The sequence below is a fragment of the Schistocerca serialis genome, chromosome 4 (assembly GCF_023864345.2).
Source record: "Schistocerca serialis cubense isolate TAMUIC-IGC-003099 chromosome 4, iqSchSeri2.2, whole genome shotgun sequence".
NCBI classification, from domain to species: Eukaryota; Metazoa; Arthropoda; class Insecta; order Orthoptera; family Acrididae; genus Schistocerca; species Schistocerca serialis.
Genome location: NC_064641.1, coordinates 581,702,483 through 581,728,429, shown reverse-complemented (window position 1 = coordinate 581,728,429; position 25,947 = coordinate 581,702,483). Strand labels below are relative to the sequence as shown.

At 40.9% G+C, this 25,947-nt stretch overlaps 1 protein-coding gene across 2 annotated transcripts in view; it reads left to right on the top strand.

Moving 5' to 3' along the window:
* The window catches only part of LOC126475321 (solute carrier family 22 member 7-like), a 117,327-nt gene extending 92,352 nt beyond the window's left edge, over positions 1-24,975 (top strand). For both annotated transcript variants that reach the window (XM_050103106.1, XM_050103105.1), the window contains exons 6-9: positions 5,286-5,507; positions 18,790-19,004; positions 19,121-19,308; positions 24,213-24,975. In XM_050103106.1, the coding sequence (XP_049959063.1) occupies positions 5,286-5,507; positions 18,790-19,004; positions 19,121-19,308; positions 24,213-24,437 (850 nt within the window). In that variant the 3' untranslated portion in view covers positions 24,438-24,975. The remainder of the gene's footprint in view (positions 1-5,285; positions 5,508-18,789; positions 19,005-19,120; positions 19,309-24,212) is intronic.
* The last annotated feature ends 972 nt before the right edge of the window (positions 24,976-25,947 follow it).

Below are 25,947 nucleotides of genomic sequence, written 5' to 3'. Positions count from 1 at the left end.
TTTTGGCACACAATACCATCCTCAGTCCATTTCCTGGCATGTAGCCGTCAGCTTATTTCGCAGTTACGTATTTGACACACCTACTTTGGAAATAAGTGTGACGACTGTGTGCCAGGGGATGGCCTGAGAACAGTACAGCGTACCGAATATGGTAACCCTTAGAAATAAATTGCGACTGCAGATACAAACATATGTTTTTACTACATAAATTACTAATTAAGTACAATCGTGTACGATACAGAAATATAAGAAAAAGGGCTGCAGTTGTCGAGCGAATATTCCGTTCTAGCAATTTTGTTTTTGTTATCATTTTATTTTGCATTACCTTGCATGCAGCGAAATAAATCCATTCATTTTGCCACTGAAATAAATTTTAACAGCAGTGTCGGGTTTTATCTGCAGGATAACTAATCTGACGGTCTGCCTATGCCTATGGTTGACCTTATGTAATTATTTTATTATCATTAAATTGCTAAATACGGCTTCACAAGATGAAGCCATCACTGGACTTGTCTTACGAATCCTCAAAGCTGTTTCGATGTAGTGATAAGCTTCTCTTAACTCTCTCTCATACCCTCAAAATGTCCAAATGTGAAGCCAATTCAGTGCTCTTAACTAGATGTTTGACCTTAAACTTGAAAACAGGTAGTTGGTTGAGTAGCTCAATTGCATCAACATATTTGCTTAATTTGGCATCAAGATCTGATATAAATTTTTCTAAGTAAAACAGAGGTTTCATTAAAGGCATTTCTCTAATCAGGAAATTACAATAAGATGAATTGCTATAATATATTTATGGTTTCTCTTTCATATTTCACTTATTATTTTATCAAAATTGTGAACTTCTCGAGGTCAGCGAGCCTTCATGTAGTTTTCGGTAGACAGATATCGGAAGAAAAATTGGCAAAAAAATGATCGAATAACGCATTTGTATCACTACTCTCTTGCTCGTATTTGAGGTCCTATAACTTCGTAGCAAAGTAGCAGTAAGTGATCCATTACCGAAAATAAGCGAGCTGTGTAGGTGGGTACTATGTGAAGCACTCTAGTTGGACGAAATGAAACAGTGTCAACATTGTTGCAAGTCTAGGGAAATCAGTTTTCTCTTAGACATAATGTAGGAACAAGGTTGGCATTAGAACCCACGAACTTCTTCCGGTTATTTCTTCAACCTTCTCTGTTGAGGTTTCTTCCAGTCAGCTTTTGCGCCAGCTTTTTTCCTGCTCCCTTGGTGAGGGCCTATCTCCTTACCCATTAGCATGACTGTGACCAAATTACAAAGCTGCTACGAAAGCAAAGAGAGTTTCATAGCAAATTTAAACGTTGCAAAAGCGCCACAGACCAAAAAACCGCACAAAGCCTAAATTACCTTAAAGATGACCTCCCATGGAGCATTTAAAGAATTGGAAAGTGAAATTGTATCTGCCGACTTGGGTTTATGTTAAATCCGTAAACGGATCGAAGCCATCTGTCCAGACACACTGTCGCCATAATGACATCAACATGAAGGGTGACACAAAGAACGCCAAAATACTGAAAGTTTTTTTCCAGAACTGTGTCACCTCGATAGATCCCACTCTAGGTCCGCCTTAAAATTGTCGTACGAACTTGAGAATGACAGGTATCGAAATAAGCGACCATGGCATGTGTTGTGGCGTAACAAGACAGCTACGCCACACTGAAGTAGCCGAAAGGCACGCGTAATCTCAAGTAGGCTAGATAGAGGTCTGAAACAGGATACTTATTAATGTTATAAAGAAAAGTATGTAGCTGCTGGAATAGTTAACTTTTAATCCTTGTTGTATACATTGTTCTTGATGAGACATTTCATACGATAACTATCAAACTATGTAAGGCTAATGGCGCCTTGCTAGGTCGTAGCCATGGACTTAGCTGAAGGCTATTCTAACTGTCTCTCGGCAAATGAGAGAAAGGCTTCGTCAGTATAGTCGCTAGCAATGTCGTCCGTACAACTGGGGTCGAGTGCTAGTCCGTATCTCGAGACCTGCCCTGTGGTGGCGCTCGGTCTGCGATCACACAGTGGCGATACGCGGGTCCGACATGTACTAAATGGGCCGCGGCCGATTTAAGCTACCACCTAGCAAGTGTGGTGTCTGGCGGTGACACCACAGCATGGAACAGAAACTTAAAACGTTCAGCAGATAGAAGGTCAAGCTATCTGATGGAATACCACTGGTTTCTATATGGATTAGGGGAAAGACCTAGCCCCTCTTATGGCAGCAGTGTACCGTATGTCTCTGGAGAAGCGAAACGTTGTTAATGATTGGAAAAAGGTACAGGTCAATCCCGGTTTCAATAAGGGTCGTCGAACAGGCGCTCAAAACTACTGGCCTATATCTGATGTGGGATTGTTGTACAATTTTGGGACATGTTGTATTTTCCATTTTAGTGATTCACATTTTATACCCTCATATACTGTTACAAGTATGTATATATTGTTAACACTAGAAGTACTGTGTGGGTCATTTTTGACCCACGATGGTTTTTCGAGAACCGTAGCCCCCTCCTGAATCATCACAGGATCAAACGCTCCCGTGACTTTTCATCATTTATGGGGTTGTACAACTCATCAAAATTTCATCCCCCTAGCTCACCTAGAAGCATGAAAAATTTACCTGTTATATCAGTAGTGCCATGTGGGTCATTTTTGACCCATACGCATTTTAACGCAATTTGATATCAGTAACACCGGCTTTCAGACGCTAAATAGCTTCTGGGCGTGCCTAGACGTTATTCACGAGATGTTAGAGTATATTATGATACTTTGGGCCAAAAAGAACGTGAAATACGAAGTATTCACAAGTTGGCTGATGTTTTGTATCAGCGCGGCTTTCAGTTTCCTATGGAGTGGCGACGTGTAGACCTACGGAATGACACTGGGAAGCTACAGAATAACATATTATACAGTGGGGAATTCCCCCGTCCCCTTCTCCAATGCTGTCTGGGACACTGCTAACAGTTCTCTTGCACGACAGCAGATATCAGGTGCGCCGCCCTTACGGGACGTCACGACTAACAGCTTCTTCACCTCCTGAAACTGGCAGATGAACTGAAACAAAAAGGAACAAGTTTAGTTGGAGCTTTTCGGAGATTACTCAAGGAGGTCCTTCCTGCACCGCGAAGTGGAGATGACACATTGTATGCAACACACTTACAAGTCAGGCGACAATCTACTCACAGCTTACCAGGGGAAAAAGAAAGAAAACTACCCGTATTCTGAGTAACAAGTATGCTGGATGTCAGACGAATGAGAATACTGGCAAGAAACTTCCAGACACTGTGAAGTTTTATAATGGGACTAAGGATAGAGTCGATGTAATTGACCAAATGGCTAGACACTGCAGTGTCCGAGCTGGCACCCACCGAAGGCCTGTGCGTGTCTTTTACAATATTCTTGACCTTGCCATGATAACGCTCACACAATTTTTAAATTACCTAGCTCTAAGATGATTTCACGTCGGGACTTCATCCTCAGAGTAGCAGATGAGCTTGCTGCCCTCTAGAAACTGCAGACAGGAGCCTGTCTCCCCTTGCAGGCACTCGATACCGGCGCTGGCCAGTATGGAAAAGGCACTGTCAAATTCAGGACTTTTATCCTCAGAGTCACAGAGAGCTTGCTGTCTCTTACAAACATGCGAGAGAGGTCAATTTCCCCTTTCAGGCACTCGATAGCGGCACTGGCCAATATGGAAGTGAATGGTCTTGTCAAATTCAGGTTTCCTCAAGCAACAAAACAACAAAGGGAAATAGAACATCAAGCGTATGCTTCAAGTGCAACAAGCATGGGTGCAAAAGCTGCCGAGCAAAAACTCTTGTCGAATGTCTGACTCCCAGCTGAGGCTATTCTGTCGAGTCTTTGTTCTAAAATATTTCCAAATATTTATTGTTATAGGCTGAAGTTATTTGTTCTTGTGTTTTAGTTCCTTGATTGCAATAACCAAGAAATCATGCAGAGCATTTTAGTCACCTGCTGCATTTTAGGATCTTCCACAAATATTTGGTACTTACTTTATTTTTCTATAAAAGTAAAAATATTATTAACACTCATGTAGGCCGAGCGGTTCTAGGCGCTTCAGTCTGGAACCGCGCGACCGCTACGGTCGCAGTTTCGAATCCTGCCTCGGGCATGGATGTGTGTGATGTCCTTAGGTTTAAGTACTTCTAAGTTCTAGGGGACTGAGGCCCTCAGATGTTAAGTCCCATAGTGCTCAGAGCCACTTGAACCAATACCCACGTAAACAATATATTTTGATTCTGTTTCAATCGTCTTATAAAGAAAAACATTATAACATTGTTTAACCTCCTTGTTTGAACGACGGTTGATTAAGTTTGTGGAATTCCTTCTCTAAAATTAAAATAAAAAATGCTTACTCTGAAAATTTGTGTTTGACAGTGTACTATTCATTTAGAGACTTATTGCCAACATGAAGACATTCGGAACACCACCCAAATACGAATAAAACGGTGGTTTTCTACTGTGTGTCCAAAATGACCCACATGGTACAACTAGGGGTACGGGGAAGTGTGGCACTTCTAGTGTTACACCTTATTATTATTCAACAGACTGCTGCCGTCTGGTGGTACTCCTCTGTATTACTTTATTAACCCAACTGGCATTCGGCAGTATGCAGCTGGCTGCCAACTCAGACACATGTGTCACTTCGTGTTAGGCCATGAGGACACATATTTTTTAGTGTTCTTCTCTCTTTTAGCCATGAGGTAAAGTTAGTTTTGGTATGTATATATCTATATTTGGTGTAATAACTCATCTAAAAGTAATTTTGTTTTTTTATTTCAAATTCACAGTCCGTTACGCCGGTACAAAATAAACATACGGTTTGTCACACAGCAGGATTTCATAACCTCTGCACGGAGATATGACAAAAACAAATTTACGATTACGGCTACAACAGTGTAATAGTTTCGTGATATTTGTAACCTTGCAAATCTGAAGATAGCAGCTTAGCCCTGCTGAAACTAATAATCCAGTGTATCTGCATGCGATTAAGGGCAGACTTCGTATCTGAAGCTTTCTTTACATTAGAAAGTCTCTTCGGGTTTTACTATTTCGTTTAATCAAAGCTACAGGTTTAATACGCAATGGTAACGTACCAAAGATCCTACAATTTTCTTTCAGCTGGGATTATTTATTACCTACGTTATTTATTTATTTGAAATGATCATCAGCATTTGCTTCAAATGTATTGGAAGTGAAAGTTGTTATCGTGTTTACTTGTTTATTTATTTACATTTTTGTTCTTTAGGTATTTACCCGAGTCTCCAAGATGGCTACTAAGCAAAGGGCGTCCTGATGAGGCGCTGAAGATTCTCGAACGTGTGGCGGCAACAAATGGCAAGCCGTTACCTCCTGATACCGCAATGAAGCTTAAATTTTTGTGTCATCAAAGAACTCCCAATATGGGAATAATAAACATCTTAACGAACAGGAATCTCTTCAAAAACACAATTCTGCTTGTGATTAGCAGGTAACAGCAATTAAATCAGCGCATTTGACATTCAGTTTAAGGGACAGTAACTACTTTAAATTAGTATTGATTACATGTTACCTATTACTTCTTTCTGAAATGAAAACGAATAGAAGCAAATAAGCATTACTTAAACAGAGTTAAGGTCATTGCCATTGTTTTAAAAAGAACTGCTGCAGTAAGGAACTACGATTTCAGTGTAGTAGGTTATGAATTGTGTACACGTAAAGCATTTTTGATCACAGTGATAGAGTTAGTAGTTAAAGTTAATCTTACGTCTTTCGTCAAATTTCCTATGAACAGTTGAAATATTTTAGACGTTAACTTCACATGTTTTGCTAGATAGTAAATTTGATGCAAGCCGGTATCAGACTACTCTCACTTCAGACAACAGCTTCATATTTTTGTCATATAGGATCCAGTTATAAAAGTGGTTGTAAAAGGAAGCAGGCTGCTATGAAGCAGGTACATGATGACTTGGCAAGCTAAGTGGTTTCCACCTAACAAAGGACCGAGCTACGCATCACACATTTCGTCCTTATTTATGGCATACGCAGAGATTGGCGAGGTATCAGAGTGACAGAAGCGAGAGCTCCATAGGACCAAGAATTTAGAAAAAAAAATAGCATTTTTGTGGTGGCTCGTCTGAGGCATCACCAGTTATTTTAATGTAGTCTCCGCAGCGGAGAGAAAGCAGTCTGGTAACCGGAGCGTGGTGGGGTCAAAACGCTATTTTAAATTTTTACGTTACTTACGCTGCAATAATCAAAATGTGGGGGACTTAGCAACAGCTTATAATTTTTTTTTAGTGATATGATGAAGCCCTACATGGAGGACACAAATTTTTTCTTTTAATTGACCTGTGGGTGTGGCGGGGCTATCGAATCCACGTTGATACTACGAGATTTTTCAAGATGAAGAAGGATTGCCATCGTGCAGTATTAAAGTGATTCTGCCGTATCCTCTCCGCTAGTGCAACATTTCCATGTCTGTTTTGACCATCAGGTAAAGAATATCATCAAAGAATTCACAAACTGCTCTTATCTCATAGAAGGAGAAAAAGAAATTGCGTCCCGAAAAAGGTGGCTCAAAACAGAGTCCACAGAACATCACCAGCTATTCTCATTAGTATTCGGGGAAATGACGTGCTACACCTAGTTTGGTGGCAAACCGCGGGATGAGAGAGAACCTTTTATAAATGTAAATCATGTCTGTCTCTTTATAGAAAGTTTGAAACAACCATGTAATTGTAAAAATGCGGCCTTTGTATCACATACCGAGAAAGTTACTACTTCCCCTGTTTTTACAATGCATATCACCTCAGCATGAGTAAATTATCAACTGCAAAACAATAAAAGTATATAATTTTATATACGAAATTCTCATGTACGCCTTACAAAATCTTCCTGGAAAATTTAAGTTCAAATCCCAAGTTTTTCTTCCTGTTTTCTTTTCCATGTCTTTTACGAAAATATTTTATAAAATGCATGACAGACAATTGCTGACTTTATTTATATTTTACTCCGACTTATTTCGCTCATAAGCCACGTTCATCGTCGTCGAAAGATTAATGTGCAGCCGACATTGCACATCAAAGCTAAAAGTATTGCTCATTCCGAACATTACAGGTATGCTATCTGTGTGAAGAGCAACTATTTGACAAACTCTGGTTGGTTCTCTTCAGTTAGTTGTTCTTCACATAGGTATCATCCTGTAATATTCGAAACGAATGGTACTTTCAGCTTTGATGTGTAATGTTGGCTGCAGATTAATCTTTCGAGGCCACGAAAATGGTTTATGAACGAAACGAGATGTTTCATGAAAATATTAGCAAACATGACATAGTGAGCATTGTTTAGATTTATGTGCAGTGCAAGCAACGTAAAAATTGAAAAGAAAAAATAAAATAGGAAAAAGTTTCCGCATAAGGACAAAAACCCACGATCCTCGGATTGTCGTTGTGCACTGTTTAAGCAGCACCAAACACTGCGAATAAACTACGCTAACTTAAGTGACTCATGCCTCGCCTGACCTGAGTCAAAAAATGCAATTTTCCCTAAACTCTCATATATTATAGCTTCCACTTCATATCTGGTCAAGTCCTGAATATATCACAAATTTGGACGAAATTTGTAATGACGGTAAGGCTTGAGTCCCAACCTCGACAATATGTGGAAACAACGATTCATGCCACGCAAGCTGAAGAACTGATATAACGCCACAATGTCCCGGGCCGGGCCGGGCCGCGCACTTCGCCCGTCGCCCCCAGCCCCTTCCCCCGTTCACAAGCGTGCCGTGACGGTGTACCTCGGGGCTGAGGTCACCTGCCGCAGGGACGTGCGTGCTACGGAACACTGCGCCCAGTGGAAGATAACCAGTCGTCAGGGCCGCTTCAGGATACGGTCACATTACTGAAATATCGCAGCATTTGGACCGGCGGTCGTCAAAACTGTGGCCCGAATCAAGCATGCGTGCAGCCCACGGTTCGCGGTGGTATTTTATAGCGCTATGCATCTAGGCACTAACAGTTGAATCCAGTAACGTCAGCTAACATTGAGAACTTCTCAGGACAATAGTTTTCCTGCTCACAATCAGCAACAAATAAAACAAACTTACATAGAGAATAATATTGTAAGATGTCCTTTATTTTAATTCACGTTGGTGAAATCTGCTACGAGTCAAGTAAAGTTGGCCGTTTACATCAGGGGCAGGGGCGGTAAGCAGCTTCAGTGTGTGGCTAGAGGATGTGAGTGGGGGATGTTTTGCTGTTTATCTCTCGTTGCTGACAACTCATGGGAGTGTGTGCCTCGTACCGATCAGACGCTATAGGATAAATTTCAAAGGGAAGTGAAATCCGATACTGCAGTGCGTGTGTTATTCTGAATTAAAATAAAAAGATCCTCAGAACATGCACGCATGTAGGAAAGAACAGGAACTGCAGCGGCTATAGGCGTTATGGAATACATTAATGCATGCACGTCCGAAGGAACACTACATCGCACAGTAATTCGGAATAACGCAGGCACTGCAGTGTTGTATTTATCCGCCGACACAGAGCAGGCGACTTTCAAGTAAAATGCCTCCCCTGTACGGGAATCAACATAACGGCTGTACAGGTGCAGGTTGTAGGCACATGGTTGATGACATGTGGCAGCTTGGGTCTGGCCTTGAGTCATGCTTGGATAGCCAAATGCTAAGGCGACCGCCAGCAATTAGCGGGAAATCCGGGTTCGGGTCACGGTCCTTCACAAATTTCCATTATCGTCATTCCATTTTACAGCTGATTGCGAATACATTCTATGGAAGCAAAATGCAGTCGTCAGTGCGCATTATAGAGACGGCCATCTTAAGACGCTATGCATATTTGTGGCAAGGAATATGGAATTAATAAAGCTGTTGTAATGCAACGCAATGAGTAGAAGGAAAATTACATTCAAAGCATTTAGTAAATGTTTGTGATCGAGTTGCAAATTCCATAACGCATTTAAATATAGGTACTATTAAGGTTACTAATTAATTAATAAACTGCTCACACAACACAACAACAATTCGTCAGGCAATTACAGTGTCGCAACTTTGGGGGTGTCTTGGTTGGCAGCATCCTGAAACAGAAGAGTCGACACGAAGTTTTCCGAATGATGCCGACTTCTACCGATCAGTACTTGGGGGGCCAGCATCCAACTTTCTATAGCTAGTCTGTTGGGGGCTCATAACACACTAACTCACGTAAGTTACCATTCAGTAATGAGATCGGTACATATGCAGCCCGAGAGGCCGCTCCACAATGTCAGTGTTGGCTCTTGAATAGAAACATTTGGCAACCAATGATTTAGACGATGCCTCCAGGCTGAATACACGAGGACACTCCAAACCTCTCTCATTTTGTAACAAAGAAATTTAAAATAATTACTTAATTATTCTAGCTACTTATCGAAACTACTACATCTTTCAATACTACGCAATATTTTAGTTTCCTCTTTTATCTTTAGATACATGTAGAAATTGGAAGAGTACTATTGTTGTGGTCTTCAGTTCAAAGACTGATCTTCTACAGCTCATGACCATGACGTGGGTCTATCCTGTTCGAACCTGTTCGTCTCCGAATAACTGCTGCAACCTACTTACATTTCAACCTACTTCCTGTATTCATCTCTTGGTATCCCTCTACAGTTTTTACCTCCATAACTTCCCTTCAGTATTAAACTGATGATGCCGTGATGTATTAGAATGTGTCCTATCAAGCAACTTCTTGTTTCATTCAAACTACACCACAAATTTCTTTTCTTGACAGCTCTATTTACTACTCACTCGTAAGTTACGTGATCTACACATCTGATGTTAGCATTCTTCTGCAGCACCACATTTCAAAACCTTACATTCCTTTCTCGTTTGAACTTCTTATAGTCCACATCCCACTTCAGCACAAAACTAAACTCGAAATACCTACAGACAACACTTCCTAACAGCCAGATCTATATTATATGTTAAGAAATTCCACTTTTTCAGAAATTTTTTTCATGCTATTGCCAATCTCTGCCTCAGCCATCATTAGTTATTTAAATGTTCAATTGGCGAAAGTCATCTACTGCCTTTAGTGTCTCATTTCCTAATCTAATTACTTTGCTTGATTTTCATATTTTCATCATGTAAATATCTCTTCAAGACAATCTTATTCGTACTCGTCGGCTTTAATTCCGTTTCTGAATTTCTCTTTCATTTTCTTTTCTGCTTTATCAACGTATAGATTCAATAATATCAGTAGCAGGCTGCAAACCTGCCTCACTCTCTTCGTGACTGTTGCTCGTCTTTCATGTCGCTCGATGAGCCGCGCCCCGGCTCGCGTTTGAGCCGTTGACAGGTTGACGTCGTGTATTCGGATTGTGACCTCTCGTTTTCTTAGTGCGTTCACTGGCACCACTACGTTTGCTCGTTTTGTCTGCCCGTGAGTGGCAGCAGCGGCGTTTATCGATAGCGAGTACTGTGGTACTATCTTTGGAGCGACCTCTAGTATTTCCGGTTCGTTGTGTGGGAGTTCAGTTGGGACGGAGCAGCAGAGAGGTCCGCACAGCGCCAGTACTCGCAGGGACAGCTGGCGATACATGCACTGCCCGATGGACGAATGTGGTCGCGAGAATGCACGACCACGCCGAGGACCGGATTCAGCTAGTTTAAGTTGAATGGATCGTTAAATCCGAGTTGTGAAACCGCCACCATTGTGTGTGTGTCCGTCCGCCGAAGTGACCTCATGGTAACAAGCTGTTAGTTGGCGATTCATACTACGACGTTTGCCTTGCCTGACTTGAGCGAGAGCGACCGTTGGTTGGTCGTTCGGTCGGTCGTCTCGACGGACGACGTGTATTTGGTCTTCCGACGGCTTCTGGGTTCTTTGTGTTTGTGTCGACTTGTAATTCGTCCTTGTTGCTCCGCAGTGACTAGTTTTAGTATTGTTTGAGTTGTTTGTGGAATTGTTTACGCGGATCTGTGTGCATCTTGTGTGGTTTGAATGAGCAGCCATTTTAATGCTGTCTGCGTACCGGATTCGTGGAGACAAATTGCTGTCATTACCTAGGATTATTCTTATGTTTGAACATGGTCTCTTGTATAATATTTGTTGTTTACGATGTGAGGAGTGTAGTCAACCCGTCTGTCTGGCATGGGTTATTCCATCGTTGTATTAGGCATCGGACGCTAGGCAGATTTTGCGGGAGTGTTGGTCTTGCGTTTAACTGTGACTAGTTTGAGTTGCCATCCTGTTAAGTGAGTATTACACTGGGCTGCCTGTCTCACCTTACTTACGTTTGAGGGACTTTCCCAGGTCGATCATTGGAGCACTGTCTGCGGATCACTCCCTTCTTTATTTCGTATGATTGTGTCAATTGTTAAAAAAAATTGTTTAAATTATTCCAATTGATTGCGGCCTTCAGCCGACAAATAATTTGAATTCTTTCTTAATAAGGCCTTCAGCCATCAGTGCAGCTTGTGTTACAGTAATTTTTTTAAAATGATAGTTTTTTAAAAAATTCCTTCCTTAAATAAAGTTGACGTGTTTACCGTGTAACCAACGGTAACTGATTAGGCCCCGTCCACACCTTTTCCTGCCGTCCCTAAGTCCCACGTCTCACTCGGCACTCATAACTTCAGTCTGAAATCTGTACAAGCAGTAAATAACATTTCATTTCCTGTGTTTTATCCCTGCTACCATCATAATCACCAGTCAACATTCACCGCCTGTTTATCACGGTTATTAGATTGTCTGTATAACACAGTGGGCTCTGCCATTACTCAACAGGACAACGTTTTTGATGATGAAGTGCTGTAATACACTGACGAGGCAAAACTTTATTACCGCCTGTTTAAAAGCTGGTTGGGCCATCTTTGTAACGCAATATACACAGATTATGAGTATCAAAGATCTGACAGTTTGTCGATAGGTTTGTGGAGCTATGTGGCACGAAGAATCTACACACAAGTCCTGTAATTCCCTTAAATAACTGACTCCTGGTTTCTGTACGCAGTGATGTCTCTCGATAGCGACCCAGATGGGGACCATCGGATTCACATCATGCGAATTTGGTGGCCAAAACATTAACGTGATTTCACGCTCAGGCTCCTCGAACCTCTATAGCACAATTCTGGCTTCGACCCACGGACAATCATTCTGTTGAAGGACGACATCGTCGTTAGGGAAGAGATCAAGCATGAAGGGATGTGGGTGGTCCGCAGCTGACCTAATGTCTTCGATTAATACCACAGGTCCCATGACGAATTACAAGTCGTCCTTGTAGCTCCACAGTGACTGGTTTTAGTATTGTTTGAGTTGTTTGTGGAATTGTTTTCGCGGATCCGTATGTATGTAGTGTGGTTTTGAATGAGCAGTCATTTTAAAGCTGTCTGCGTACTGGATTCGTGGAGGCACATATTGGCCCAACGACATCGTCAATTACGACTATAGTGGGCTCGGGATCATCGATATTGGACCGTTTACCACTAGAAAAGCGCCGGTTCATCAGATAAATCACGTTTTTACTACAACAGGTCGATGGTCGTTTACAGAAATGCCGTCATCCAGGTGAACACGCAGGGGTCGTCTGCTGATGAGCTCCTTGTTCAACAATGTCCGCTGAATGATGTGCTATGAAACACATGTGCGTCCACCGGCGTTGTGCCCTTTCGCCAAAGGTGCCACAGATCGCCATCTATGCTACTTTACACAGCAGACAAGCCTCCCAATCCAACGTTCTGTGAAGAGCCGTGGACGTCCAACTACTTGGTGCCTAGTGGTAGAGTCACTGCCTTTCTACCACTTTCCTTAGATAGTCACGACAGTAGTACGTGAATATTCGATTAGTTTCACTTTTTTAGGGATACTCGTTCACCGCCTCTATGTAATAAGAACCTATACTTTGGCAAACTGGCTTATCTCAGTGGATTTCTCCATTTGCTGCGTATATATTCGCATCCGTCTCTGCTAGGTTTACATACATTTATTATTGCGTCACGTGTCCGTAACGCCACTATGAGGCATCCAAGCTTGCAATGGGCAGTGGTCATAATGAGTTGGCTTATCAGTCTATTTATTTCTTTAGATCTTCTTTGCGAAGCAACATTATGCTTATCTTCCTGTATCGATATATATTCGTAAGTCACGTGTCTTTGAAAAACAGTCTTTGTATAGCTATCAACTTTCACTGATGTGTGGACTATTTGTTTAGAATTACGTTTTCTGACGATGGCTCGAAAGCTGTAAGCCGGTTCATAACGAACTATTAAATATTACTCCAGAACATAAACGCTGTGTATAGTTGGCCGGCCGGAGTGGCCGTGCGGTTCTGGGCGCTACAGTCTGGAACCGAACGACCGCTACGGTCGCAGGTTCGAATCCTACCTCGGGCATGGATGTGTGTGATGTCCTTAGGTTAGTTAGGTTTAATTAGTTCTAAGTTCTAGGCGACTGATGACCTCAGAAGTTAAGTCGCATAGTGCTCAGAGCCATTTTGTATAGTAGTATAGTAGTATATCTGTTTTCCTCTAAATACCGACAAAATATTCCATAAACATTCTCAAAACTTCCTCTGGCTTTACACATGTTACAAACAAAGGTTTGCCTTTTATCCTACTATTTTTCAAGATAAGTCGTAAGCTCAGCATTGCCTCTGGGGTTTCCACCCAGATTGATCTTCCGTAAGGTTGGCTCCTATCACTTTCCCGTTTCATTGCTAAACAATTCGTATCGATACTTTGCAGCTATGAATTCTTGAAGCAATGATTTCGGTAGTACTCACACCCGTTAGCACCTGCCTTCTTTTTAACTGCACTTATTCAATTCTTCCTAACCTATGACGGTATTTCTCCTACCTCGTGTGGAGTCATAATGTGGAATAGTTTTGTCATGTCTTGCTTCCCTAAGGATCTCAATAATTCTTACGGTATGTCGTCTCCAGGATTTTGTTTCCACTTAGGCATTTCAGTGATCTGTGGTATTGTTGCTGCTTTATCGTATCTCCTTTCTCATCTTTATCTGATTCATCTTTCCTTTCTATAATATCATCTTTAACTTCATTCCCATGCAGAGCCTCTATAAATATTCCTTCCTCTATTCGGTTTTACCTTCTTTGCTTAGCGGTCTGAACCTCCAATTATTAAGTGGAGTATTCTCTACGTCCTGTTACATTTTTGCACGCTCTTACGGAAATACCATGTATAGCGTTCTAGCCACTCCAGCTTAGCCAGTTTGCTCTCTCTCTAAACCTCATTTCTTAGTCGTTCGTGTTCCATTTCACCTGCTTCTTTCGCTGCCTCTTTATATTGTCTCCTTTCATCAACTAAATTCGTTGTTGTTGTTGTGGTCTTCAGTCCATAAGCTGCAACACTCGTTCGCCTTTGGTGTTTCTGGAGGGGGCGCTAATCAGTGTTCGATGCGAGTAGAATATTGCTTGACCCGTTCTTTTGCCGTTCTTGCAGCAGGAAAGTGATGTGATGATCCAACAAGATAATAGTCGCCTACACGCTGTCCGTGAAACTTAACGTGCTGTGCAAGAAGTGTAGCAACTTCTCTGGTCATCACGACCTTCGGACTTGTCTTCAATCGAGCACTTGTGGGTTATGATGGGACAAGAAGTCACTCGTGCAACTCGTCAGCCAACAACTCTTACAGAACTACGTGAACAAGTCGAGCAACAAGACATAACGTATCCCAGGACGGTATTCGCCATCTGTACGACCGATTGGTTGCATAGTCAGCGCCTGAATTGATGCCCGTGGAGAGTACACTGCGTACTAACGGATATTTCAGCATCGGTCGATACCTGGAATCTCAGCATTGTTTGTGCTATTGGTCTGTAAATGTAATCTTTTGGTGTACTCCATTTGCGCTGTTGCAACAATAAATCTTGAATGAATTGGAAACGCCTAAAACGGTGTACTAATTTTTTGCTGGCAGTATATTTTGTATGAATTTCTTATGTAGAATGTTACACACTTGACAATATGTTATATAAATTTCACAGCTGTTGTTACCTGTAACAATTTCATTTCTTTTCTATTTCAGGTTTACCTTAGTGCATGTTAATACAAGTATATATGACCAATATCAGTAGTTAAACGATTAATGTAATCTAGGTAATCACAATTGTGCTTTTTTGTTGGATAGGTACTTGTGAATGAGACAGTTTTTTCACAGCGTCAACAATGCTTACAACAGCTAAACACCAAAATACAATAACAATAATAGTAGTAATGAAACTGATCTTCAGTGGAGTAAATAGTTTAAGGGTCCACAGACTGGTATAGAGAGATTTCATTTAAACTATACACACAGATCTTTTTCTCTTCCTAGTTTAATTCCAAACTTTGTGTTACCAACTTCGGTCTTTACATTCACTTCTAACACCTTTCCATTATCCTCACATCTATCATTGCCATTTGCCACCGGAATGTGTTTCCAATCCACGTCTTAAGAAAATTGTATTCCTATTTTAATAGGAAATTTGTTTTCAGTAGTTTTTTCACTTATTTGAGTCACTAGCCAATTTCACCTCTCCTCTTCTTGTACAATCTTATATCTACCTTTCACATTTCCTGTTCAGTCCTCAGCGGGGATGATGTGTAACAGGTGGCTACACAGGGATCTGCTATTTATACTTCCTGTTGTCTTGCCAAAAAATCAGCCCTTGGTGTCATGCTGATTGTCCGTTTCGGTTAGAAATTATACTAGGCCAACAATATACTTAAGCAACAGTAAAATCAGACTTGAATCTAGCAGACTTGTATTTCTGTCCCAAACTTTTAATTTTATTAACAGTTTTCCTCTTGTAGAAATAAGCTACACAACAGAGATGTCAAACAGCAATATTAATTAATGTTCTTGTCAGTGACTCAAGTCTTACTTTATTTACCATATTTTTTCAAAATTTGTTGTTCGTAACTGATTTTTAAAGCGATGAATATACGCTGGCTAGTATCTACTGCTGCTCCATTTTCTATACGATTCTGAAGTTAATATTTCAGATACAGAGAACTTCAATGCATTCAAAATTGCCATGAGAGCATCTTTGTATTTCTTCATTTCTTCTTTAGTAACCAAGAGACGAAGACGGACATGTAGTTGCTCTCACGCTAAACCAGCCACAGTGCTTTACCTCATTAATATGTACTTCTAACAACCAAATGCGAGAGTGTAAAGGAATGCTTATACCCGTAATAAGATGAAAATTTCGTCTCAGTCAGTTTGCAAAGCAAACATAAGTAGAAGTATATGAAATGAAGACATAAAATAAATACGAATATAGTCGCAGTCACAGTCACAGTAACTACCTTTTCCCAGATAGCAATTGCTATAGTGTTTGTTTTCGCGTGCTTATGTGAAGACATGAATGGTACGTATGTTTTAAACTTTGATAAATAATGTCGATTAAGTCATTTTAAGTGGCTGCGTAGTTTTCGTGCATTAGTGTTGCGTGGATTGACTTTTTAGTGTATTGATAAACAGACTCAGTTTACTAGCTGGCTATTGCTAAGCTTAGTGCTGTATTCCTTGTTGTATAGACGAACATAGATTAAAGACGGATAGGGGCTAAAGGGGCTAAACTTGTCCTACAAAGTCCAGTCACACTAATGTGACTAATGCCTGTCTTCGACTGCAACGTATAATAACCACTCACGGTCGCAGGTGGCAGCACAAGCAGTGAAGTGTATATAAAGCGTGTTGGGGTGACGCGGAAAACAGTTCAGTCGTTGCCGGAAACCAAGCTATTTATCTGACATCAAAAAGGGAATGATCATTGACTTTCAGGTCAAAGGTTGGAACCATTTCCGGAACGACTGAGTTTGTAAACTGTTCGCCTGTCGCCGTTCTTAAAGTATACCGTGCATTACAAAATTGTGCTATCCGAAACCAGCGCCAAGGCAAATGTGGGGCACCACAGTTGGCGGAGAAGTGTACGGGTGAACAGACGCGCAACTGTTGAGCAACCAACCTCCCAGAAGAACCAAGGGGCTGCCACAGTGACTGCCCAACTACCGTTCAGTTAATGCTGCTGCGAATTGGTCTGCACAGCAAGAGTCTGGTTCATGTACTGGTTCAAATGGCTCTGAGCGCCATAGGACTTAACATCTGAGGTCACCAGTCCCCTAGACCTTTGAACTACTTAAACCTAACTAACCTAAGGACATCAGACTCATCCATGCCCGAGGCAGGATTCGAACCTGCGACCGGAACGGTCGCGCGGTTCCAGACTGTAGCGCCTAGACCCACTCTGCCACACTGGCCGGCTTCATGTACTTTTTATCGGCGAAGGAGGCTGGAATTTGTACTAAAATACCGCAACTGAACGCACCGAATGGCTACAGGTGACCTTCCAGGTATCAGGTCACCGTTGGCGTGTACGGCATTAAATGTCTGAAAGCCAAGAACGTGCAAGCATTATGTAGAGTTACGGTCTGGGGGATGTTTTCGTGGCATTCCCTGGATAATATCGTCATTCTGGAAGGTACGATGCATCAACACGATTATTCATCTATGCCTGAGGCCATATCCACCCCCGCATGCAGTTTCTTTTTCCTCCGCACGATGGCATCTACCAGGAGGACAATACAACTTATCACGTACCTCACAATGTACGTTTCTGGTTCGAGGAGCACGCAGATGAGGTTGCTGTACTCCCCTGGACACCAACCTCCTCAGATTAAAACTCAATCCAGAATCTAAGAGAGCATGCTGATCGGGACAACCTCAATCGTAAAACCTAGCGCAGCTACTCACGGCACCGGAGTCGGCGTGACTCCGTATCCCAGTCGGTGCCTTCCAGAGTCTCACTGAATTCTTTCCTTCACATCTCCCCATGGTCCGCGCTGCAAAACGTGGTTATTCAAGCTTTTAACAAGTGTTCAAATTAATGTAGCCAGACAGTGTATGGGGATGCAGGGGAAGTTGGCCACTGTCCGGAAACAACTCGGATCTGTTTGGTCATGGCTTCAGGTCTGTACTGTTTATTTTTATTTAGCAACAGGAGTATTTGTTCAGCACTCAAACATCCTCATTTATTTATCGTGCTGCGGTGGTGTTCGGGCATCCGTGATGAAGGTTTTGGCACATGTGGTGCCCACAGCGTCGCCTAGGATTCTAGATGCGGCAGTGCTCCCTCTCGCCTGCTGGTTCGCTCATTTTGGATGGTCGACACTCGTATGACAGTAAATGGCGAACAGAGGGTCCTGCCTGGGAGCAAGGTGAAAGGAGGTAACTGACTCTACGGTACTCCCCGTCCGTCTCTGAGGTATCGCCCATTGCTGAAAGAACATCTGAGTCGGCGTGGGTCACCTCTTCTCTTGAGGCTGAGGTCCTGAGAAATTCAGGGGATAGGTTCCCTGGTCATTGCGAGCTCCAGCGCTAGATGGGTGTTAGAGCCCCTTAGGGAAACAGCGTACAGGCCAGGAATGAAGGTCAGTGGCCGTCTGCTTACCGGAGGGTCTCGTCAGAAATGTGGAGGAGTCTCTGGCATCGGTTGACTGTTTCAGTGAAGATAGCTAACCTCACGCGAAGTAGAAGCAGCTTCGTTTCCAGAAGCGGTCGCGGTCCGTTGGTTTGGAGCTGAGTATAAGGCGTAAATCAGAACCTAAGACGTTTCTGTGACGTTCTTAGATGCGAATTCCTAGACCTCTGCTACCGAGTGGAGTATTTTTATTGTATATGATGCTTTCTTAAAAATTATTATACGAGTTGCTTTCAGTAGGGATATTTCTTATTGTTTAGTGTAAGTATTAATAACAAATCTATTTCTGCTAACAGGTCTGCGAGTTCCCTCGTTATTTTCACCTTGCTTATGAACAGCAGAAGTTTTGGAGAGAACCCTTTCATTGTTTACATTGCGCAAGGAATTTTGAAGTTCTTTGCAGGATATGCTGTTCACATAATAGGAAACAGGATCGGCAGACGTATAACGCACTGTTTCATATTACTGACGGCTGCCGCCGTGTGTGTCGTACTTGTTTTCCTGACTGCAAGTAAGTAGAAAGTCTCCTTTTTCCACTGATGATTCTACCAAAAAATTAAAATAAGAAACAACTGAAACTGTACTGTCATTTGCTACATTTTGAGACGGATGATTTCTTTTGTTCAGATTCATTTCCTCAGTGGATGTTAACGACTGCGTCTCTGGTGCTACAGTTCTGTGCCAGCTCCTCGCTGTCGCTAACAAACCTGCAGAGTATTGAAATACACCCAACATGTATACGGCAGATAGCCATCGCCATCGAATACGTCGTTGTTCAGTGCGTCATGTGTTCGCCCCCTTACCTTGCTTATATGGTACGTATTCACTTGATTTATAGGTAATGATTAGATACTACACTGTTTCACAGCAGTTATGTTATAGCGATCATGACCGCAACTATTAATTTACCATAAATGCGTTCTCTTTAATTTCTCCATGCATTAATAAGAAGCTCGTGGCTCCTGCGTCTTTTCTGAACCCGACGACCTAGCTTCCATTATTTAGCTGTCGTCTCCTTCTTTTTTAAAAATTATTTTTCATACTGACCAACAAAGAACTTCATCAGTCTCCCGACAATTTTTGTCTTTCTTATGTCATCTACTCGTACTATTTCATAATATGCATGTGTCCAATTCTCAGTGAGCCATTTTCATGTTTTTAACCGTTTTCTTATTAATAGTCTGTGCCTCATCTAAACAAGTCAAAATTTTCGGTGCTAGTTGTGTGTGAACTTTCCATTTCAGACATGTGAGAGACTCATTTAAGATACTGTATTCGGTTTAGCAAACGATCTCAAATTTCACTTGCGATTTTCTTTTCGAGGTGTTAATTACACATTACTTTCGTGTTACTATATTTCATTTGTCAGCCATACGTATCAACACTCACTAGTGTGTCGTTTTTGGTTGAAGTTTATCCGTGCTGAAGGTAACCCTACGACTGATTTCATCATCAAAGTGAAGATGGTTTTTATAGTATATAAATTGCGTTCTGTGAATATGCATTGCTTCTGCTTAGAATTTTGAAAACTGTAGAGTAGCTAGGAATAGCAGTAGTGTAGGGTGAACGAATATTGTTTCTCAACTGCTTTTTGGGCAGATAATGTGGAAATAATGCGGAACGTTTTCTCAAGGTAAAATGTTAATTTATTGCTATTCATTTCCCATTTTAGAACATCGTTGAAGTGTTGATAATGACCCATTATGCTGTTTTCACTTCTAAACCCAGTTTGTTCATATTCATGATTAAAATCTAATGTTCCTCCTCATTGTCAATAGTTTTAATGAAAATCTTTAATAATGTGTAGAGGAGGCTAATTGCTCTACAACTTATAATTATTTTCTGTCTCATTTCTTTTCTCAGTTACATCTCTTACAAAGGTATCACTGTACTCTCTCTCACACCATCGAGGTCATTTTCGAACTGATTTGTTTAATTGAGTTCTGTATAACTGCTCCCGTTCATTTCCTTGAAATTCCCTTTTTCTCCATAACAGCTGCCATGTTTAATATGAGATTTTCTTTCCCTTTGATTTCATGGTACACCCAACGCCCTTCCGAGTACCTTAGTTAAATAGTTCCTTCTTTCTTCAATATCAGTATACTCTTCGTAGTCTAAGATACTGAACTTGTTCTTTAATTTAATCCTGTTCTAAAATAAATAAAAGTAATCAACATTTATGGCCTCTATCCTACTGGTATAGTTTCATTACAGTTTTATGCACACTTCTACTGTGCATATTAAAGCGCTACGATAACCAACAATTCGAATGCGGTTTATGACCGTCACATCCCGTGTAAGTTCCCTCTTTTTTGTTAAGTAGGGTATATTTCGATTTGAATTTCATTTTGTGATCGCGAAGTACATTTTCTATTTGTTAGCTTCTGGAAGAAGAGTTGACTGAAGAGTTTTTCTGTAGTTTTTGTTCTACTTTTGTATTAAAAACACTAGTTAGTATCTTGCACCGATCTTTGGGTCATTTATCATCGGAGCATGACCACAGTGGTGCATGAACCTAAATGCTTTTTCATGTAATATTTTTTATTTATTTTATAATGTTTTCTCTTATTCTGCCTGTGATTCCTTCCATATCTGTAACATTGTTTTTCTTTTTATTTTCTTCTCGCCAATAATCCCTACACTTGAATTTTTTCCCTAGCTCTGTTTCTCTGTAGTAATGCATATATTTCATTTTAATAATATTTTATATCAATTTTTCGTCATTTTTGCCTTCCTACCATTTTCTCTCAATCGATATTGTGTATTAAACCATTCCATTCAAGACGTTCTGTAATGCTTATTTATTTTCAATAAGAATAGTAATATCATCAGCGTATCTTAACATTGATATCTTTCGTTCCAATTGAAACTTTATTTCCGTCATTAGATCTTCGATGCACACATTGAAAAGTAGGGGTGAAAGACTGCATCCCTCTGTTAAAACTATTTTAATCAGAGCACCTAGTTTTTCGTCTTAAAATCTTATAATTCGCTCCTGATTCTTGCTGTATTTTATCCATCTTTCTCTGTAACGTACCCCTATTTCCTTCTGAAGTCTTATCTATCATGTACGTATGTTTGTCTGTACAACTTCTGTGATTTAGAGACGTCCAATCCTCTTCATTTCAGCTGCATACCGTGACATTCACTATTGCAGTGCTTATAGCATTAGCGAATTTCACATGCATATCATCATTCTTTGTACTTCGGCTCATAAACCACTTCCTTCCACACTGATTCTTCCAGACGATTCTCTTACATTATAAAGTGTCATGTCAGAAGCGCCTCTCTGGTACCTTTATCTTTTCTAAAGCCAAAACAGTGGTCATCTAAACAGTTATTTTCCGTTCCTCTGTATATTATTTTTGTCAACAACTTGGATGCAAGAACTTATTATGCCATGTTTCTCACTCTTATTTGCTATCTTCAGAATTTCGTGGATGATATTTTCCCGAAAGCCTGACGGTATATCTCCATTGTCAGATTCTGCAAACCAAATTAAACTGTCGTTTGGTTTCTGCTTGCGCCAACGATTTCAAAAATTCCAAAGGAATGCTATCCATCCGTTCCGACTTATTTGATCTCCAGTTCTTCAGTGCTTTGTTAAAGCCAGCTTCTAAAACTAGATCCCCGATATCTTCCATATATTCTTCATTTATCACGTCATCAGACAGGCCCTTTCCCTCGTACACGTCTTCAGTGTACTCTTTGCACGTATTCGCTCTCTCTTCTGCATGTAATTATGAAATTCACATTGCGCCATTAATGTTTCCACCTTTCTTTTTAATTTAATCGGAGGCTGTGTTGACTTTTTATATGCTGAATTAATTTCTTCCGACGTCCATTCCTTTTTCAGTTTCCTCACATTTTTCCTGCAACCATTTTTCCTTGGCTTCCCTGCCGTATCTATTTACTTCGTTCCTAAGTGACTTACGTTGCTGTAATCATCTCCTTGCCAAAGATTTTTGTACTTTCCTCTTTATTTGATCATCTTAATTATTTTTTCTGTTGCAAAAGCTTCCTTTGCCGTTACCTGCCTTGTAGACGTATGTTTGTCTGTACAACTTCTGCGATTTAGAGACGTCCAATCCTCTTCTGTTCAATTGCGTACCATGAAATTCACTGTCGCAGTACTTATAGCATTAGCGAATTTCGCATGCGTATCATCATTCCTCGTGCTTCAGCTCATAGATCACTTCCTTCCACGCTGATTCTTCCAGACAATTCTCTTACCTTTCAATCCTCTCTTCATCATTACTACATTGTTATTCAAATCTGTCTCTGTTTGTGGGTACGGCTTTCTACCCAATACTTAACTTCGGAGTATCTTTCTGATCGTGATATAATCCAACTAGAATCTTCCAGGTGTACCTCCTGTTGTGACTTTTGAATAGTGTACTTACTATTACTTGATGAAATTTATTGCAGAAGCAGTCTTCTCCTTTGAGACCTTTGCTTGTAACTCATTGCTAAAAGCTCGTATTATTCCGTAACTCTTTCTCATGTTTCTTCCTACTACCATGTTCCAGTGTCTCAATGTCATTAGACTGTCGTCTCAGTTTACAGCATTACCTGTTCAATATCCCCATGCATACTTTCTTTATGTCTTACTCTGCTTGTGATGTCGGTATGTGTACGTGATCAGTTGCTGTTGGCGTTGATTTCCTGTCGATCCTGATGAGAGTAATTCTGGTCAATAAAATTCTTCTGGGTTTCGGACCGCATTGTCAGCTGTGAAATTCGGACGTTTCGGCGACTATTGCAAAACGCCTTTCTTAGGGTTTATTGCTGAGTCAGCAACAAACCCTGAGGAAGGCGTCTTGCAATGGCGGACGAAAGGTCGGAATTTGACAGTTGACAAAGCAGTTCCAATCCAGAAGAATTTTATTGACTGTGACAACGGCCGCGGAAGCCTACGCTTACAAGAATAATTCTGAATTATCAAAGAAACTCACTCCCTGCCCTACCTTCCTATTCATAACGAATCCTACTCCAGTTATACCAATTTTCAGCTACTCTAGATTTGATCCTTATTATAAATCTTCATCATCTTTCCATTTTACTTCACTGAGTCCCGCTATATCTAGACTGACTCTTTGCATTACTCTCTTTAGATTTTATAGGTACTCCCGCACGTTCAGTTTTCTGACACCCCACACTCCGATTGGTAGACTTGTTCTTTCTGTGATCATTCATTCTTTTCCTCGAGGCCATCTTCCCCTTGGTAGCACTAATCCAGAACCTTGTCAATTTAAAACATCGACATGACAATGTTTCAGGTCACGCGTCCTGTGTATGCAATGTGTGTGCTTTTAAAGCAGTGGTTTCCACTGACTTTTGCATCCCCATGCCGTTGATCATTACTGATTCTCCCGTCCTCTAGGAAGTTTCCGAACTGAAAGAAAACAGACTGCTTTGAAAGTACCTCCTCTCCACCGCCCGCCTTAATAGGACTGTTGGCATAATGTGGGTGACTCGTTATACCCAAAGTCTTTGGTCGACATTGCCGATGGTTTTTATTCAGAATTCAAGCATTTGGTGGGGTAGAACACGGGACCCAGGTTGTTTTGATTATTAGAGGCGTCGTGCTACAACATGCGTTAATAAGTGCACGTGTCTTTTCATTTCATTTGACGGCTACGTTATCGAAGAAGCAGAAGCCTTTAAATTATTATCAGCGATAGCAGGAAATGTAACGGCACTCTTTTTCTGTGAACAGGGAGCAACGTCTGGCCTGTACTACATGTTCGGCGTATTGGCAGTGGTGACGCTGGTGACATCTATTTTGATGTCATTCCTGCCTGAATCACTGAATGAAAAACTTCCGGAAACTCTGAAGGACGCTTCCACATATGGGTGTGACCAAAAGTTCTGGAGCCTTCCGAGGAGAAGGCCCAGCATATCAGAAAGAGATACATTGTACAAATACGACTTCGAAAAATGATTGTCTGGAAACTAATTGGACAGCAGACCCGGACAGTCCCCCTGCCGTAGTGTGGCTACGAGACAGTCAACAGTACCATCACTAAACGAAAATATGAAGAAGTCATGGTCGACTGTGTGCCTTTTGCTTCATGCAACAGTAATACAATATGGTAAAGTACGGCGATACACAGACAGACATACAGCGTACGCAAAATTTGAAAGAGTTGTTCACTTTTGCTAGTAAAATGTTTCGCAACATTATGCGAAATAATCATTTTGATATGGTGGTGTATGTTTGAACGATAGTTATTTCGTTGATAGTTTTCATCACCATAGTATTGTTAATATACTGGCAATAGCAGTCTTCCGATTTTCTTACTAAATAAGAAAATGGTGTACAACAGTAATTATCCTTTGTTTCTGTGAAACTGGGCAAAATGTACCCTACAATTTCAAATATGTGTATAGATAATACTACTTTATGAGAAAACTATGTGCAAATTTGTGACTTCGATTCACAAAAATCCTCAAACAATCTTTCTCCTTGCATTTATCCAATAGTACACAGACATGATGATATCAATCTCATGCGTAAAGTATCATTTCTAAGATATATTTTTCTATATGTTTTATTTACGTCACTGGTTCAGAATATACAAGTATGGGAAAGGAAACCGACTATATGCAGTCGATAAGAGTTCGCTTGGAGCGATTCAGGGAAGAGAGAGAAAACTCTATCCCGGGTAGAACGGCGTCTCTGAATCCATCATCTGGTGCAGAAAGTCCGTGTATAACCTCTGTATCACTTTCTTCGGTAGTTATTATACCACATAACGCTGAACTAAACTCAGGTATACCTTTAAAAATATATTCTGCTGGCTGTGTTCAAGAGTGTTTACGAGTATATGAATAGGAAATAACGCACTGTCGATTGCAACGTCTGCTAAGATATATATACACTGAAAAACAATTTGATAAAATGTATAGGGCAGAAAGGCACCATCAAAAAAAAAAAAATTGTGTAACGATCAAGGGGTTGCAGTGGCATATTTTGGGTTCTACAGGAACATAGCTGAAAACTGAGAAGTGGACATCCTTACTCAAAATGAAATGTAATTGATAGGAAACGTATATGCAAACAAAATGTTTGGATTAACCAGTAGCCGAATGAGAACGTGAAAAACACATACGCGTATCGTACTTACCTGATGTGTCATACAGAACTTCTTTAGAAATGAAAAAAATCACATTCATGTTTCATGCTTCAGTATGTCCTAAAGAGATCAAAGAAAATGGAAAATGAGTATTCTATTGTACACAGACTTGCCACCACTTAATAATGTATGTCGTAGCAAATGCTCAAACTAACCACCGTTTTCACGCTGGCATAGTGCCGTAAATAGATAGTTCCTATACTCAAATTCCTCTGTTTCATGCTGTTTCTTAAGCCCTTTTGATAAAATTGTTTTTCCGTATTCTACATTTGTGTGTGTAAGTTGCTTCTTTTCTTCAGGAAGGATTTACTACAG